The sequence below is a fragment of the Danio rerio genome, chromosome 23 (assembly GCF_049306965.1).
Source record: "Danio rerio strain Tuebingen ecotype United States chromosome 23, GRCz12tu, whole genome shotgun sequence".
Lineage (NCBI taxonomy): Eukaryota > Metazoa > Chordata > Actinopteri > Cypriniformes > Danionidae > Danio > Danio rerio.
The window spans coordinates 34416000-34436323 of record NC_133198.1 but is presented as its reverse complement, the minus strand read 5'-3'; the positions used below and the strand labels follow the sequence as shown (position 1 = coordinate 34436323).

The 20324-nt window shown below is 33.0% G+C and overlaps 1 protein-coding gene across 50 annotated transcripts in view; it reads left to right on the top strand.

The window, feature by feature from the left end:
- eya4 (EYA transcriptional coactivator and phosphatase 4) overlaps positions 1-20324 on the top strand; it is a 167659-nt gene that overhangs the window by 113445 nt on the left and 33890 nt on the right. For 17 of the 50 annotated variants that reach the window (XR_012398331.1, XM_073938387.1, XM_073938393.1 and 14 more), the window contains 4 exons: positions 11358-11407; positions 15963-16081; positions 19577-19645; positions 19873-19950. Coding sequence is in view for 47 of the 50 variants with exons in the window: in XM_073938387.1 (XP_073794488.1) it covers positions 11358-11407; positions 15963-16081; positions 19577-19645; positions 19873-19950 (316 nt within the window). In the remaining 3 variants the exon portion in view is untranslated. Of the gene's footprint in view, positions 1-11357; positions 11408-15962; positions 16082-19576; positions 19661-19872; positions 19951-20324 lie in introns of all 50 variants that reach the window. The other 33 variants (XM_073938403.1, XM_073938411.1, XM_073938412.1 and 30 more) reach the window with 2 other exon arrangements.

Here is a 20324-nt window from a genome sequence, read left to right as displayed (position 1 = left end):
CACTTCATTTTGATTGTCTTTTTTTAATGGGTATTGCACATTTTGTTGACTAAAAGTTGCATTGCGACTACTTGCCAATGTGACACTATGCCAATTACTTCTCATTTGAGTATTAGTAGAATGTCTGCTTAGTATCTGTTAACACAACATTTAACTGACCATACATGTACATGTCAACTTACACTAACCCTTACCCCAGCCCTAACCCCAACCTAACAGTCTACTTATAATCTAACGAGAACTAGTTGGCATGTAGATGCAATGTAACTTAAAATCAACAAAATGCATCAAAGGGACTGTCAAAATAAAGTGATACCAATAATTTTAGTTTATAGCTTAACTATAACAACCCTTCAGATAATTAAAATGTTATATTGAAATTTTAGTATCTATTTTTGTTTAATATATTTTTTTAATGTCTAAATATTTTATATTTGCAGTTTTTTTGTTACTTTTTAAAATACATTTTATTTTATTAAATGTTTAATTTTTTTAAAGTATTATTTTTGTTTTTGTTTTAACTATAATAACCATGCATTAGAGAATTTAAATAATAGTTTATATGTTTCATTATTATTAGGTAAAACTGGAGCAACTGATTCATTCTGACACGTTCTTATTAAGATATAAAAGAATAAGTAATTGTTAATCGAGTTTGTAATTAATTACAGATGATTGAACATGGGTAAAATCATGTAGATTGAAGGAGTGGCAAGGTAAAACGCTTAAAAAATGGCAATTAACAAGAGTTTTCAGGCTCTGTGGGGTCCTTAAAAAGAGGTGGTATTAATGATATTTTACTTTTCAAAAGATTCTTATTCTAGATTTTCCCGACAATATTTGTGCAACTATTTTTACTCTGAATTATATTTTCACGGGCATCTTTTGTAAGTCAATTATTACATCCATGTAGGGCTGTTCATTTTTGAAAGCATTCATACTAATGTATTAATCTTGTTGGCAAGATTTAATCAGTTTATAATTAATAATGTGGACGTTGAATTGGCTGGTTTGGAGGCCGTGTTTGTGTGTGTAAGCGTGTTTCTGTTTGCACCCTTTCTAATTTTAGTTTCCTATTATCTGACTCCTCAGGGAGGTTTGAACTTTCTCAGAAAATATAAGAGCCTTTGTCATCTATCAGAATACCCTGAAAAACACACATTACCTGCAGCCTTTGCCGTCACACGCTCTCTGTTCTTTTCTATTTCCTTTTTCTTCGTCTCTCTTCCTCTCTCGGTTGCCTTCCTCTACCTTTAGAGAAGAGTGTTTCAGGGAGGGACACATCAGATAATCTTACACCTCCCAGGGGCATATGCTGAAATGTGTGTGTGTGTTGGGGGGGGGCACAGGTAACAATGTATTTTACATGAAAGGAAGAGTATAAAGTTACAGCACTGATAACTATAATACTGAAAGCACAAAAAGAACAAGAAAAGGGGGACTGTTTTCTCTCTCTCTCTCTCTCTCTCTCTCTCTCTCTCTCTCTCTCTCTCTCGTGTGTGTGTGAAGCCTCTGTGTTTGTAAGCAGGCCTGGAATCTGCATATAGAAACGCCATTACATGTGCCTTTGTGCCCCTGAGCCATCAATAACTTTGATCTACTTTCAGTTCCATTTAACCCATTCTTAACTTATGTTGTTAGTTGTGTAAATTAGTGGCAGATTGTTAAAGAAGCATCAATTTGTGTAACAGCTGCTTATGCGAGTATAAAATAATATTTTTGTACTTTTGCTGTACAGTTTTTTTCTACCTGCCTGGTTGTGATGGTGTATTTGCTGATTTTAGAGGTCACTTTGACATATTTGACCTGGCCAGACTGAGAGACTTTAACAAGCTTAATACAATGCTATGATCAAAATGCAATCATTTTCTTTGCACATTCACAAACAGTTGAATTCAGAATTATTAAACCCCCTTTGATTTTTTTTCTTTCCCAAATGATGTTTAACAGAGCAAGGAAATTTTTACTATATTTTCTATAATATTTTTTCTTCTGAAGCAAGTCTTATTAGTTTTATTTTTAGCTAGAATAAAAGCAGTTTTTATTTTTTTTAAAACATTTCAAGGTCAAAATTATTAGCCCCTTTAAGCTACTTTTTTTCGATAGTCTACAGAACAAACTATCATTATACAATAACTTGCCTAATTACCCTAACCTGCCTAGTTAACCTGATTAACCTAGTTAAGCCTTTAAATGTTACTTTAAGCTCTATAGAAGTGTCTTGAAAAAATCTAGTCAAATATTATTTACTGTCATCATGACAAAGATAAAATAAATCAGTTATAAAAGGTAAGTTATTAAAACTATTATGTTTATAAATGTGTTGAAAAAAATCTTCTCTTCATTAAACAGAAATTAAGGAAAAAATTAACAAGGGGGCTAATAATTTAGGGGGGTTAATAATTCTGACTTCAACTGTATGTATCTTGCTTTTTTGATACAACTATACATAAAGATTAGTAAACTACTAAACAACAAGAAACATTACTAAAAACGCGAACATTTAAACATGGATGACATTGCAGAACCAAAACAGTTTTTTAAAGAAAAAATATAAATAATATAATAAGTCAAATAATACTGTGAGTGGAAAAATTATGTAAATGAACTTATTTACACAAAATAATTGAAACAAATGTATTATAATCTAATGACTAGTATTATATAGTGCTCATACACACACAGATGCTCCTGGCAAAAGATGTTGTTTTGCTTCTAGTCAGTGATTTGATTTTGATTATGATAATATATTTAGACAATATATATTCATTCATTTAAATGGTGCTGTGTTTTGTTTCTTAACACTTATGCACTGTTGGGAATGTTTTCATCCACTCTAGGGGGATTTTGAGTCCTAGTTTGGCCATAACTTTTTCTGTGTTTCAGCTGACAGAAGGATTTTTGGTGACAAATCTTATTTTGAAAACTCAACGATACTCTGGGCAAATTTACTACCCTTTTGTTATGTTAGGGATGAAAACATCCTTTGAATTAAACTGCTGTAAACATGCAGCAGATAAATATTATTTTCAATTTCTTTTTTGCATAAATCTGTTAATCAACCACAGTCCTGATCAAAACTACTAAATTGCTTAGAAAATTACAGGGTTTTAACTCTTTAATTGCCAACATCATAAATAATGTCACTCATTTGGTGAAAAAAGCACACAAAATGATATTTTTTAAATTTGAAATGTAATTGTAGATTGTTTTTTTATCAAAGTCTTGGTCAATGTGAAACAACATTGAATTTGATGCATTGTTTTTGATATTTTTTTTTCTCCCTAGTTTACTGTTGGTGTTTGTTTTTGCCCCATTGACTTCCATTATAATCAAAATAATTTTTTACAAAACCATAACACCATATCATCATGCAGTTTTGATTGTTGGTGGTTTTTCCTGTTGTAAAGAGGTCAAGTTTGTCATTTTTACTTTTGGTCATCAGTTGGCTTGTGCAAAAAAAGTTTAGTTTCTTGGAGTATAACAGGAAATAAAGTGTGTGTATGTGTGTCTGAGTGTGTGAGAGTGACCTTTATGCAGTTACCTAGATGTATCTGAGAAAATCAAAATATGCATCAGAACTACATGGAGTAAACAAAAACAAAGACTGCAATTATGCACCATCAAATGTGGTTATAATGGAAGTCAATGGGCCTAAAACAGCCAACAACAGTAAGTTAGGGAGAAAAATTTAAATCTAACTATGCATCCAAGCCAATGTTGTTTGTTACTAATCATTCACATGTCAAAGATTTTTTTACCAAATCAGTGGCATCATTTACAAATTTGCCAATTAAAGAGTTAAAATTCTGTATTTTTCTAAACAATTTAGTTTTTTGATCAGGACTAATGTTAGGTAACAGATTTATGCAAAAGAAATTGCATTTTTACAGCAGTTTAATTCCGTGGATGTTTTCATCCCTGACACACAAAAAGAGGAGTCAATTTAAACAGTGCACAGGGAATTAGCGGCAATGTCAGTTTCTATTGTAAATAATTTAACAAAATCATGCACATCAATGTCAGCCAAACAAAAACTATGCAAATATATATGAACTTACGGCAACACCAAGTTTATTTGCCTAAAAACAAACATTTCGAGAACACTGGCTCTTCGGTTGCCTGTGTGCTCAAAATATTACAGGGTGTTTTCAAGTAGCTTTGGAGCTTTTGGTGTTGCCACCTGGTCGTATATATCCACACAGTTTGTTTCTTAAACAACTATTATTTATACAAAAATGAACATATCACCAGATGGGTATGAACTGTGTAACATTACAGACGGTTGCAGAAATAGCAAATTGTGCCATAGCAAAGACACGTCATAATCAATGCTAAAGACAATCTGATGCAATATAAAAATATGCAATTGATATTTTTAATAGAATTAATCCAATTATTACAAATTATTATAGGTTGTGTGTGTTTGCGGGTAATTTTTCACTTTAAATGATAGTTCCAGAGATTAAAATGTACTCACTATTTACCCACCCTGAAATGATTCCAGATCTTTGAGTTTCTTCCTTCTGGTCAACACAAAAGAAGATATCTTGAAGAAACCATTGACATCCATAGTAGGAAAAACAAATGCTATGAAAGTAAATGGTTACAGGTTTTCAGCTCTGTTTAAAACATTTACTATTGTGTTCAACACAAGGAAGAAACCCAGAAGTGGAGAATGAGTAAATGATTACAGACTTTTCCCTTTAAGAACAGCAGTATGAGCTAACAAAGTAAATAGTGTCAATTTTGATTTCACATGGACTTAAAGTATTTTTCCCCCAGCAAGTTGATCTTTGCTAGTTGCTTTTGGAATTGCCTGTGCCAGAGAATTACCAATATCACTTCATAAATCTATAAACGGCAAGCAGTTAAAGAGTCTCAGATCAGCGTTGACCAGCAGGGCTCTCTGGGAGCCGGATCCAGCTGGGATCCGCTCTCATTTAACTGCTCCAAGAGCACAGATGCTGCTGGACAAGAAAGCAGTTACAGTCACAGAGAGATTTACAGTAGGCTTAGAGCTCTGTACGTTCAAACCAGTCACCTGCTGTCCCTGAATGTGTCAGGCTAATTTGAGGAGACCATATTGGGTGTGTCTGTACTCAGCACAAATAAAACACCAGAACTACAGAGATGAGCTTAAACCACAGGAACTTTTCTGAGAGAGGAGCTTTCATGCCTCAAGGACATCTGTCTGATTGTTTATGATAGCAAGGTTGTGGTCAGGAAGAATTTTCTTTTATTTCTTCAGTTCTCATTTTAAATAAATAGGCAGCACAACTGCTTTCAACATTGGTAATTATAATAATAAATGTTTCATTATCTCCAAATGAGCATATCAGACAGTTTTCTGAAAGATCTTCCAACTCAGTTGATGATATTTAGTCAGAATAAAATGTATTTGCATATAAAATGATCACTTTGAAAATAAAGTTTTTATTGGTTTCTTCTATATATAACACACAGTACCATAAAAAGATACAAAATGCTTACAAATTCTTCACAATTTAAAAAATTTGTAACAAATTTAAACAAAAATATTTAACACTTTAGTTCAAGTCACAACTTAAGCAACTAACTACTGGCTTATTAGCTGCCTATTATCAAGATATTATCAGCTCATTAGTAGTTAGAAAGTATGATTTTATTCTACATGCCCGATCCTAAACCCAACTACTACCCTACCATCTATTAATAAACTGTTAAATAGTAATTTATTAAAACATTATTAGGAAAACAGTAACAAATGCATGAAGATAATACTAGGGAGCACAACAGGGTAGACATGTTTATAGTTTAAGTGAAGAAATGAAATTCTCCCATATATCCACATCCTTATGATCATTCATTTTGGCTAACATTTTTTTCATATGACACATTCTAAATAATGAATTTCATCCATAATTTAAGTGTAGGGCATTGAATGTGTTTCCAAAACCTCAGTATTATACATGCTGCTGTAGTTACACCAACGGTAACACTTTGGTTTAGGTCACAATTCACTGTATTAACAAGCCATTAACTAACACCATGCACTGTAAAATCCAAAAAGCTAGGGTAACTTAAACTATTTGAGAAAACCGATTGCAACAAACCATTCAAAAACTACTCCTAACTTAATCCATTTGAGTACACGAAGCAATTTGAGCACAGTAAAACCCAATAAATGAAGAGAACTCAAACCAACTGAGTACTGTAAAACCCAACAAGTTGAGTTTGAGGAAACCGATTGCTAGAAACCATTTGAGTAAAAAAAAACAAAAAAAAAACTAATTTATATGAGTACTATGAACTTACTCCATTTAAGTTGAAGTAATAAGGTATTTAATTAACTCTTTACTTTCAACACTGAGTTCAAAACTCTTTTCATATGAGCAGAATAACCTTTCAATAAATTTTGAGTTAACTACACTCATTTCATTTGATAAAGTTGACTGTTGGGTTTTACAGCCTATTAGCTTACTAAATAAAGAATAAGTTTTTTTATTAATAGTTAATTAGATAGAAGTTGGGTTTAGGATAGGAAAGGATTATGGATGTAGTTAATAGCATTAATTGTTACCTAAACTGAAGTGTTACCATATTACTGTAAATCCCAGGCATCTACTTGTTGTCTTAACACAGATTCCCAAAAGTGTTGAATCTTTGTACACTGCCATAAAGCAACGAAGTATGTGCCAATCTCTTGTTCACATTTCCAGCATTTATTATCGTCCAAACATCCCAATCAAAAAAGTCGAATTGTAGTGTAGTAATACCTATGAGGTATCTCATACTGTATAAATTAATCTCTTGCTCTTCTTTTATTCATTTTCCATTAAGGGAAAGAATTCTATTCCAGGTATCTTAATCTATTGAAGTCAGAATTATTAACCCCCTGAGTTATTAGGCCCCCTGTTTATTTTTTTCCTCAATTTCTGTTTAACAGAGAGAATATTTTTTTCAACACATTTCTAAACATAATAGTTTTAATAACTCAATTCTAATAACGGATTTATTTTATCTTTGTCATGATGACAGCAAATAATATTTTACTAGATATTTTTAAGACACTTATACAGCTTGAAGTGACATTTAAAGGCTTAACTACTCAACTCAACTAACTTTATTTCTATAGCACTTTCACAAATCACAATGGATTACCAAAGTGCTGTACATAAAATCAAATAAAAAAGCATGTAAAATATACATAAAACCAAAATACATAAACTCATATCACATGATTAAAAGCTAAAGAAAATAAGTGTGTTTTCAGTGACCTCTGAAAAGACTCAAAAGTTTGAGCTGTTCTTAAAGAGAGTGGGAGATCGTTCCAGAGTCTTGAAGCTGCTAGGTCTATTAGGTTAACTAGGCAGGTTAGGGTAATTAAGCAAGTTATTGTATAATGATGGTTTGTTCTGTAGACTATCAGAAAAAATTGTAGCGTAAACTGGCTAAAATTTTTACCTTAAAATGATTTTTAAAAAATGTAAAACTGCTTATATTCTAGCCAAAATAAAACAAATTAGAAGTCTACAAAAAAGACTTTCTCCAGAAGAAAAAATATTATCAGACATACTGTGAAAATGTCGTTGCTCTGTTAAACATCATTTGGTAAATATTTAAAAAAGAAAAAAATCAGTGGGGGTTTAATAATTCTGATTTCAACTGTGTATCATTACTAATATGTCCTAATTTTTCAGTTTTTATCATCAATCTTTGAACTAAATTTGTTAAACATATATAATTTTTAAAGCTGTTTTGGAAGTTTGTAAAACTTTTCCAACATATTAAAATGATCTTCTTGATTGGTAAAAATATTTGACAATATTACTGCTTTTACTGAATTTTTTTGTTTATCAAAAAATTTATCCTGGGTGAGCATAAGAGACTTTCAAAAATATTTTTAAAACTCTTGCCAAGCCCAAACTTTTGAAGTGCATGTATGAGTTGCTGTTTCCACACTCAAAACATTCTCTCCAAAACCACACACTGCATCTGACACACACATGCATACATGCATATGTGCACACAGGTCTGCGTGTGTGTTTTCAATTAAGAGCCAGATGACTGTGAGCAGTTTTGGGAGGGCCGGACCATGTAAACTGATTGTGAGAAGTTTATAGACTTGTGGCACACTTTGATCATTTTTTTCTTTTACAGTATATGTATATGTAAAATGCAAAACAGCAAATTAATTTTAAGGGGTAGTTCATAAAAAAAATGCTAATTTTGCCATCATTTTCCTCACCCTTGACTTGTTGCAAGCAAAAGCTTATTTTATAAGAAAAAGCTTATTTATAAAGATATTTTGAAGAATGTTGGAAACCTGTAACCATTCACTTACATAGTTTGAATAAATACTATGAAAATCAATGGTTACAGGTTTCCAACATTCTTCAAAATCTCTTCTTTTGTGTTTACAGAAGAATGAAAATCAAACTGGTTTAGAACAAGTTAAGATTGAGCATATGATGGTGTTTTAGACTAAATATCTTCAAGCTGTGAATATTGCAATATTTTGGTTGGTGACCTTGGAAGCAAGAAGGAAGGAAAGAAAGACTGAGCTGCATGGTCACAAGGACAAACTAAAACAGTGAAGTTGCAGTCATGGTTTTATTATCTCAGTACTGAGTAATATTGAGTGTGACAGGGAGTAAGAACCAAGATAAACTGCCAGAATGGGAAAGAATGTATTTTATGTGTGTGTAGGAGAGAGTCTTTCTTTTTCTTTCTTTCTTTCTTTCTTTCTTTCTTTCTTTCTTTCTTTCAATATAAAAGACTCACTTTTGATTTATTGAATTAATGCTCAATGGAAGGAACTTAACATTTTTTAAATTGAAAATAGGGGTGTATGAGGAGTCACTCTGTGTATGTTTTAATGTAGTAATTTATAGATTAAATTAATTAGGTCATAAAAAATACTACAAAATACAGTTTTCTTCCAATACTGTCAGATATGTCAACTCCGTCAGAGCTGTTACCTTCTCTCAGATCAATATTTTGATAATAATTTATTTTGCTACTTTATATTTGTTAAATAATTGTTGGTCACTTGTAAAAATGTAATTGTCTGCTAACATGAGAATGTATTTTTAAATTTTAAAAACATCTTAATTTGTGTTTAATGTTTAATGGAGTTGACAATAAGTGATGGCAAGGTATAGAAGTATTTTAAAAAGTGAGAGAAATGGGAAAGGGTGTTCAGAAGTTGTCATAAAACCTTTATAATCATGTCCTGACACACGTCATGAACATGAATGAGCATGCTTATGACAACTGTTAATAAGTTAAATACAAAGATGAGACTGTTTGAAATGACTTTTATGACAACTAGACATAAATAGAAATAAATGATAACCTCTCTTTGTCTTGATAGCTTGACATTACCAAGACAGCATGATTATCATGAGTAATGACACTTTTACTGAGAATAAAAGATTTAGATTGTTGCATTAATAAAAGAGATGCACTGAAAAAATGATGTCTGCAAAACTGTTGCAAACAGTTTATGTGTTTAATTTAAACAAATAAAGTTTAGTAATGTTCAATTAAATTGGATTAAATTCAGCTCAAATAAATTAATAGTAAATCCAAGGAATCATCTTTGAATTTTTTTTTCAGTGTGTAAATTATAATGACCTAATAAAAGTCATGTTTATGACAGATTTATGACAAGTTATAGTTTCTTGTTAATGTCAAGTTTTCATGACAAAGACAGCTTATGATGTATTGGTTTATGCCAAGTTGTCAAATTTATCATAAACCTTCTGTCAAAGTTGTTAACAAAGACCTTAAAAAGTATATAAATGAGCAAACTGAGACTTAGGGCCCTATATACACCCGGCGAAATAAGGTGACATGTTTATGGTGATGTATTGCTATTTTTAGACCAGCGCAACCCTAATTTTCCCATTTTGCACCACATTGTTTAAATAGTAAAACCATTTGCACTGCTTTGTGGACTCATGGGTGTTCCGGTCTAGAAAGAAGGTGTGTTAAGGGGCATTGTTGGCGCGTTGCTATTTTTAGGAAATAAAATAAACTGTGCAATTGACCAACTAAGCAGGTCTAAAGTCTAGCACAGAGCACGTTAGTTGTGCGCTTTAAACATGTACACATAGCTTTATACACACAGAATGTTAAGCAATTATGCAAATATCTTTACATATGAAAAATAATTAAAATATTAAAATATTACAAAAATTATCATTTTCTACGTAAATATAAAAGCCACTGCCTCCATGCCTTCATTATCTTGGAGGGCTTTTTTCAGTTTATTCACAACAACTTGCTTTTGAATAATGTTATTATTAGTAGTAGTATTATTTATCATATGCATATTTATATTTGTTTTATTAAAAACAAGCTTAAATTTGTCTACCTGACAGGTTTTAGACCATATGGGGCATAGCGTGTGTGGATATAACTCAGTTTTTTGACCACACTTTGTTATTATTGCTCATTTATTCGTTTAGAATGGAGTTTAGAAATAGTTTTGAAACAAATTTTTGCACTTAACAAACAAATTTAAATATTTAGGCTAATGGATGTCTTCAGTGGAGTCTGTTCAACACCATTTCCTTATCCACAAAAGGAGTAAAGAGTAAAAGTGAAGAGAAAGAGAAAGTAAAGAGACCAAATAGAGGAGGAGGCTCGTTCTTTATCCTCGTGCTGCAGATGGTTTGTTTGACTGTTTTCTTGTTAGTGAAGCTTTTTCAGTTTTTTTCATTTACAAAGTCCGCCATGTAAATAGCAACTGCACTATGGCGTGATGCAACTGACTCTTAAAGAGAATGGGGGATGGGACTCTTATTGGTTTATTCCCAAAACACACCAATAACTCATTAAGAGAATAAGCTCAACCCTGTTAGACCATGCACCAGGGCGCAGAGCGCATTTTTCTATCCTTAAAATAGCAAAAGTGGATTCGGACACGCCTTTAATACTTTTTCTCCCTTCGCTTTAGACTTTTCGCCTAGATCGTTAAAATAGAGCCCCTGAGTGACAGTTGTCATAAGCATGCATAAAATCTTATTTATAGTCATGATGTCACATCATAACAATTTTACGAACAAGTAAAGTGATCTCAGTAAATGTTTAATGTTTGACATTTTGTCCCACTTCTAATAAATCACTGAGATACACAATGCTACTACATTACTGATATTTCTCTTATAGAGATACTCACCTCAGTCAGTTTATAGCATCTGCAAGTAATCATGCTCAAATGGCAGCAGTAGCTTCAAAAATCATAAACTGTAATGTCATCGCATTTAGTCAGATCTCGTCACATTTAGGCAGAGAAATCTCTTCAGCATGAGAAGAACTCAATGTTGTCTTTATACAGTGAATCCTCTTTTTCTTTCTTTCTGCAGGTGAAGAAATCCACCACTGATTCTCATGCTCCAGACCCAGTAGACAACAGGTAACATCAGTAACACACATTCACACACTCATACACTCCCCTGAAATCCATTTAGGTGTTATTTATGAGTGCCAGTGACAGAGGACTATGAGAGCCAGTGGTTTTGTACACATAAAGACAGAGGGGGAGATGAAGAGAGAGGGATGTTAAAGTCATTGTGTGTGAGTGTGGGTGTAAAGCAGACGGCTTCACCTGGATAAAACATGACTGTCTTACTGTGTGTGTGTACTTTGGGAAGCCTTCAGAAATTTCGTGCAGATGTTTAGGCCATAATCATAGAAATAGGAGCAGCTCTGTTTCTATCTCTGATTGCTGTTATATTGTTTTGGACCACTGTCTTTTGGATTAATGTGTCTACTAAATTTTCCATTGTGGAATTATTACATTTTTATTATAGAATAATTATGCATGGCATTGGATGGGTGGATATATGAAATATTTCTATGTAAACAATAGTGTTTTGTCAAAAAAGTGGCACAAAAATTTAGTTAATGCATTAATAATAATAAATAATCATTTGTCAATATTTATTAATGTTAGTAAAATAAATAAATAAAATACAACTGTTCATTTTTAGCTGAATGTTTTTATATTGAGATTTTTTATTTTGTTTAATAATGTAATACATGTTTTTGCCATTGTAATGCCATGTTAACTAGTAGTGATATACAATGTTAGCAAATGCTAACTGATTTTAAACTGAATTGTTTAAAAATTGTTTGGTAAAACTTTAGTTTAGGTCACAATTCCTAAACTAGGTCTTATACTCTCTTATTACCTGCTTATTATCATGATATTACCTGTTCATTAGTAGTTATAAAGTATAATCTTATCCTGCATCCCTAATCCTGCCCAAAACTTCTAAATTAAAATGGCCAACTTCTACCTTACTATTACCAAACAGCTTATTAGTAGTTTATTAAGCTGGCTGTGTAGGTTAATGGTTAGTTAATACTGTGAATTGTGACCTAAACTTAAGTGTTATCAATGGTTTGAATCACTTAATGAAACTTAGCTTCCAGTTCCAAGCGCTCTATCAAACTGTGTTTAATAACAGTGAAATGACACAAGGAGAAAGTACTGAACTACTGAAACATATTTGATTGTATAGGAAGACTCAACAAATGTTAATAATAAATGTTTTTAAAGAGCTGTAATGCTTTTGAAAATCCCGATCGCAATATATATCGCCATTCATAATATCCGATGACCAGAAAATGATTCATTTTTTTATAAATTGTTCTATATTGTTGACTGTGATGCAGAAAGTCCAGAGACTGTTGTGTACACCATGATTTCATATAAAATTCACATAGTTAATGTGTGATTGGACTAAAATAAGAATGGTCATAAACAAATATTTTCTCTCAATTCAAATGAGTAGTGGCGTGTACCTGGAAACACTATTTCTTACGTCACAACTTAACAAGCGGATACAACCTAAAGTCATGTTGGGGGAAAAAAAAACTATTTTTCTTTATTGTACATTGCACTGAAAGAACATAGAGTGCTCAGCATAAATAAGTACACCCCTCACATCTTTTTTTATTCATATTTTCTTTATGATTTACAATATATTTGTGTATATACGTTAGATTAGTCAGTACTGAAACCAAAACTAGATCCAATCTAACACAAAAAGACTTAAGATCACAGTCCAAAAGTTCGTTCATTGATTCATTTTCCTTAGGCTTAGTCTCTATTTCAGAGTTTGCCACAGCAGAATGAACCGCAAACCGCAAAAGATGTCCAGCTGCAACCCAGTATTGGAAAACAAATGCAAAAATTAGTATATCCAATTAATATGTTATAGTAAAATATTAATCAAAATACAAAAACCACAAGAAACAGAAAATATCAAATTTAGTTGAAATTTTGTAATTTGTTTTTGCAATAACTCAAATTTAAATGTATTTTCTTTCTATACCGAAAGATGTTAGGTGACCAAAATCTTATTTTAATGTTGAAAACTGTTTAATAAAACTGTTTTGTTTAAGTGCGCCAAAATTATATTGGTATATTTTCTGAGAAATATATAATAATAAAATAATAATATACATGTTCAAAAGAAGGTGTACTCATTTATGCTGAGCGTTGTATATTAATTTCTTACTATAACATTATACCATATAAACATTATACACGAAATGCCAAAAATGTTTATTTTTTAATTCATACCATTATTAAAGAATGCAGGTAGTTACGCTGCACATGTAATAACCTATTAATTTTCATGCGGGTGGCTTAATGTTAAAAAAAGTAATCAATATATGTGTCGCTACATGGATTTCTGAAAGAAAAAAAGTTAGATTGCCGATAAACATGACCTAGATAAATTGCTTTCCAGTTTTCAGAGGTAAATCCTTTTAGAAGATGCACAAGTCAGGACAGATGGTTTCTTTGGCAGATGGTTTGACATTTGAGCGAGGGTCATATTATCATTCTTATAATGCCTAAGCAAGTTTTTGCTCACATTTTCTGCTTGGTGTGTGTTGCGGTCATTTTAGGGTCACTAAGATATTTTTAAATTTAGCCAAGCGAAATTAAATTAATCAAAAGTGACAGTAAAGACATCAGCAGATTAGACTGACTTCTGAATGACATTTAATACTGTAGACTGAAGGAATTAAGTTTAATGCCCTTAAAATTATATAGATATTGTAGAATAATTAACTGGATGAGTTGTTTTTTCATATTACTATATTGAAATGAGCTCTATCATATAAGCAGAGAGCAATTACCCCAGGTGCAAATGTGAAAGTTACTATTTACAAAAGTTTAATACACTTTCAGAAGTAAAAGGACAAAATCTGTAACTGGGGCGGTACCTCTTCAAAATGTATATTTTTGTTCCTAACAGGTTCTTAAAGGTACAAAAGTAAACCTTAAAGGTACAATAATTTTCCCTTAAAAGTACTTATTTTCATCTGTACGGTACAAAAGTGTACCCTTTTGAAAAGGTGACAGATTTTGTACCTTTATTTCTGAGTGTGTATATAAAACACCGCAGTATTGTGTTGTATATTAATCACAGTTTTGCCAGTTTTATTCAGTTTTCCCAATGCCAATAATAGCAATAACACCTCCACATAACTGTAAATAAAATGTACAGCACTTTATTTTACTACCTCATTATGTGTAATGTCCATTTAATTTAATTTACAGTGGAATGTTTCCACTGTCACGAGTTCCTGAACATGATTAATAATGGTATATGTTTAACTTAGTGTGGATTTAATGTATATTAAGGACACTGCACTTTATAAGACCTGGGACAGATTCGGGCACTTCCTGTTGTTCACACACTCTGAAGTGGCCAAGCCTGCAGATGTGAATATGTGGACAGTCTTACATTTGTTACTAAATTAGTTTGTTATTTGAACAAATCTATTTGACGAATAACTTAATGTTTACACACAATAAAATAACTTATTAGTAATTGGATTGAATCAGGCAAAAAAAAAAAAGTCTTCCTGTAAACCGCTTTAGCTGACACTAATTTGAGTGTAAGGAGTGGTTGATTCATTCAGTAACAAATGTAAGCCTGACCAAATAGGCATATCTGCAGTCTTGAACGCTTTCATTTATTTCAGCAGACAACAGATTTTTAAAGGTTTGCATTGCCTTTTTTTGTTCACGGAATGACGTATTTTCAACACACTAAATATTTGCAATGCAACACACACCTTTAGAAAAATAGCATTTACTAGAATTAATGAATAAGTAAATTAATTAATTGTTAATTTTTGTTGTAAACAAAGTAATCAAAATGGTGGTTTTGGTTCATTTGTAATTTTGTGTGGTTTGATATGTGATTATCATCATGTGATTAATTAAATAAAAAATGTAATAATTTGACAGCACTAATTTTAAAACATGTTAAATCATAAAACACTAGTTTTAAACCATAATTTTACATTTCACAGCATTATAGTTTTACTGTATTTTGGTCTATAGTGACAGTCTTACTGTTTCTTTCGAAAAATATGTACTTCCAATTGACAGTTGAAATCAGAATTATTCGCCCCATTTGAATTTTTTTCTTTTTTTAAATAATTCCCAAATGATGTTTAACAGATTAAGGAAAATTTCACAGTATGTCCAATAATATTTTTTTTCTTTAGAAAGTCCTATTTGTTTCATTTCGGCTAGAAAAAAAGCAGTTTTTAATTGTTTTAGAAACATTTTAAGGTCAACATTATTAGCCTCTTTAAGCTATTTTTTTTTTTTGTTAGTCTACAGAACAAACCTTCGTTATACAACTACTTGTCTAATTATCCTATCATCCTGCCTAGTTAACCTAATTAACCTAGTTAAGCCTTTAAATGTCACTTTAAGCTGTATAGAAGTGTCTTAAAAAACCTCTAGTCAAATATTATTTACTGTCATCATGGCAAAGATAAAATAAATCAGTTATGAGAAATGAGTTATTAAAACTATTATGTTTAGAAATGTGTTGAGAAAATCTTGTCTCCGTTAAACAGAAATTGAGGAAAAAAATAAACAGCGGGACTAATAATTCTGACTTTAACTGTGCCTACTTTTTATGTTGCAGGGCTTTGGAGATGCAGGAACTTACAGATGTCCAGCACTCTGTTAACAGTGGCAGTGACGGCACTTCCAAACTGGACAAAAACATCCTCAGCAACAACATCACGACCAATGGAACCGGAGGTAAGACAAATAACGAAAGAAAGAAAGAAAGAAAGAAAGAAAGAAAGAAAGAAAGAAAGAAAGAAAGAAAGAAAGAAAGAAAGAAAGAAAGAAAGAAAGAAAGAAATGAGTCAGACATGAGTAAGACATGAGTGAGTGAGTGAAATATTAGCTGATAAACAGGCTCTTTCAGGAAATCAGCTGTGTTTCCATTCACTCTGTTTTCATTATATTGCAGTTTTTACAATAATTGAAAGCAGGGGTCAGTCCTGGTGTGTGATGCCTGGACTGCAAGAACAAAAGTGTTTCATGTTCATTGTGGTTTTGGTGCTGTTCAGAGCCGGTTTGGTGGATTAGGGTCAAGATGATCTGGGCTCAAATGGTCAATCGCTGCGGACAGGCCTGAAAAGTGCCTGCATGTAAAAAAGTTCATTTGTGCTGAAAGGTTTCCCAGCGTGTTTCAGCAAGAGCCTGGTGCACAGAAAACTATTTCCTGCGTTTAAACTCTCATTTTCTCTCTGATGTCAACACACGCTCGCTCGCTTTTCTCTCCTTGAGGAAAACGCTGAACAAACGTTTTAAGAGAGAACGTTAGGCAAACATACACAAGGCTAAATAGACTCTCAACACCCTGGCAAGCGAGTGTTTGATGTATGGCTATGACTAAGAGACGCACAAGAGAGGTAGTAAAGTTTGGAGACCCTGGAGAGAGAGAACGAGAGTGTGTGTGTGTGTGTGTGTGTGTGTGTGTGTGTGTGTGTGTGTGTGTGTGTGTGTGTGTGTGTGTGTGTGTGTGTGTGTGTGTGTGAGCTCATCTGTTTTTGACATGTAGCCGGAATAAAACAATAGCATAAGAGCGAGAGACTAAAAAGAGCAGAACTCAGTAAATCATTTAGATTAGAGCTCAGCTAATGATTTTAACAGCTTGACACACACACATACATACACACATTTATACACACACACACACGCACAGGGATTGTGCTTCTGCCAAAACAACGACATATTCAACATTCTCCTCTGTCTACCTCATCAGCTCACAGCCTAGACTGAATCCCTCCACACACACACACACAAACATGCAAACCGCCCACACAACCACCCACACACACAGACACACCACGACACACACACACACACACACACATCCTGACATGAATCCCACTGCCAGTGAAGCCTCATTCATCTTACTTTAGAGGACTTTCGCTCTCTCCCGCACAAACACACGTTAATTCCATTTTTTGGAATTGAGATGTTTTTTTTGTTTTTTTTTGCAAATGTGCCTTTGACAGAACTGTCATAAACTCAGCATGTTAAAACATGGTTTTGGAAAACTTCTATTATTTGTATGAACATATTTCTTATTTTAAGGGCACCAGGAGGTATAGATCTGTTGGCAAATGGTTTTGAGACTATACACTACCTTGTCACCTATTCTAGGAACAACAAATAATAACTTGACTTCTAGTTGATCATTTGGTATCAGAAGTGGCTTATATGAAAAGCAAAGGCCTCTAGATTACGCTTATTTTACCAAAATACAATATGATCATGCCTTGATTTTTTGATTATTTAATTAGGACAGTAAGGTCTGACTTTGCTTAGACAAAAGTCTTGTCACTTAACTGAAATAATGTACAGTGTAGAATATAAAGTCATGGTGCAGTGGAAAAAGAGTTAACATTGTGTATGACTCCCAAGCTTGGACGACTCCATCAGTGCATCTCTGCAATGACTCAAATAACTCATTAATAAAGTCATCTGGAATGGCAAAGAAAGTGTAAGGACTCCCAGAGTTCATCAAAATTCTTTGGATTCATCTTCAAGGCCTCCTCCTTCATCTTACCCCAGACATGCTCAACAATGTTTTTGTCTGGAGACTGGGCTGGCCAATTCTGGAGCACCTTGACCTTCTTTGCTTTCAGGAACTTTGATGTGGAGGCTGAACTATGAGAAGGGGCGCTATCCTGCTAAAGAATTTGCCCTCTCCTGTGGATTGTAATGTAATGGCACCTCAGGCTGTTGATGTTGTCATCCTCTCTGCAGATCTCTTGCACGCCCCCATACTGAATGTAACCCCGAACCATGATTTTTCCTTCACCAAGCTTGACTGATTTCTGTGAGAATCTTGGGTCCATGCGGGATACAATAGGTCTTCTGCTGTATTTGTGGTGATTGGGACGCAGTTCAATAGATATTTCATCAGAAAAATCGACCTTCAACTTTTCCAAATGATCAACTTGAAGTCAAGTTATTATTTGTTGCTCTTACAACTGAGATCGACAGCAAGAATTTTGTCAGGTAGTGTAATGAAGGAATTCTGTGTTTTGATTGTTCAATGGTTCAGATTCAACCTTTCACTCTTAAATAATGATTATAATCTCTTTGTAATAAATATTAATCATACTTATTATTAAAATGTTTCGACTCTTCATAAAAAAAACTATAACTTTCTGAAAATTATTCTTAAACAAATTAGCCAGTAATTTTTTTTTTCAGAATTCAGTTCCTATGGAAGTTAAGAAAGGATTAAGCAGGTGTGGTTTCATCACAGTAAATATCGATTAACTATTGATAATATTTATGCACTAATACATGACAACCAAAAATACAAACTGTTTGTCTTTATTTTTGACACTATTTCTTTATCATTTGAAATACAGAAATGTTTTATGGCTATGCTTGAAAAGTGTGTTTTAAATTAAAATTACTATATTAAAATAAACCAATAGGGTAACACTTTAGTTCGGGTCACAATTCACGGTATCAACAAATCATTAACCAAATGCTACTAGCTTTTTTAGCTATCTAGGCAGATAATAAACCAGAAGTTAATAGCATGAATTGGGACCTAAACTAAATTGTTACCAGTTATAGATATAAAAATAAAGGACTGTATTATTTATATTAATGATTTATAAATTTCATTAATGTGATTTAATAATGGGCGACACGGTGGCTCAGTGGTCAGCCTCACAGCAAGAAGGTCACTGATTGGGTCAGTTGGCATTTCTGTGCGGAGTTTGCATGTCCTCCTCATGTTTGCATTGGTTTCCTCAGGATGCTCTGGTTTCCCCCACAGTCCAAAGACATGCAGGATAGGTGAATTAAATAAACTAAATTTGCTGTAATGTATATGTGCGTGTGAATGTGTGTATGGGTGTTTCTCAGTACTGAATTGTAGCTGGAAAGGCATCCGCTATGTAAAACATATGCTGGATGAGTTGTCTGTTCATTCCACTGTGGCGACCGCTGATGAACAAAGGGAATAAACTTAAAGAAAATGAATGAATGGATGAATGAATGAATGAATGAATAATTTATTAAGATTAATGCTAACTTATTGCAACATATTTTGTGTATTGTGTTGTATATATTTTTTCTGTTTAATATTTCAGATAATTGCAATCTAATTACATGTCTAAATAGTTTAAAGGTAACTGTAAGTGCTAAATTCCTAATATTTACAACTAACTGGATAATACAGTCCACTATACATTTGACTCCGCCCCCCAGGAGAGAACATGACAATTCTAAACACGGCTGATTGGCTGCTGGGCTGCAGTTCCCCGCCCACTGCCCCAAGTATGAAGAATGATGGTATACTGCATGTGTTTGTGGAGTGTCTTATATGACAGCACGTGTGTGAGAGTTTGGGTGCAGTGCTTTTATTCTTCTTTCATTTTTTCACACTACTTTCAAAGTTTTTATTATTTTTTTTTTTTTTAGTTTTTAGTTTTTATTCAGTTTAGAGAGGTTTGAGAGCAGCTGACAGGATGCCTTATATGTTTTTTTGGTCTCTCTTTTTAAAGTTAAGTCTGAGCCTCTGAACAGCAGTGAAGCCGTGAGTTCAGCAGGAGACTCTGGGCTGGACACTTACACTGGGTCAGGTAAGACACACAAACACACACACACACGCATGCTGAATTCAGAATGCCTCCTATAATCCCGCTTGGGAACTTGGTGAAAGCTCTGAGCCCTCAATCTTTGTACTGCCCTTGAGCTAACGTCATCAGAGCCACAAACTCTTTATTTAGATCAATGTGCTCACACACTCACACATACACACGCACACACACTCAAAGACTGAGAAAGCCTCTGTACATGCGCACCCCTGCAGAGAAGGCTGAGGCTGACAGGGGATTTTGATGTCTCTATAGAGAAGACGATATTCGGTTATATGCAGTGTGGAAAATGTGTGTGTTTGTCTTATTTTCAGTAAAAATATCTTATCTTAAGAAAACATCAACTTTATAAGATAGGT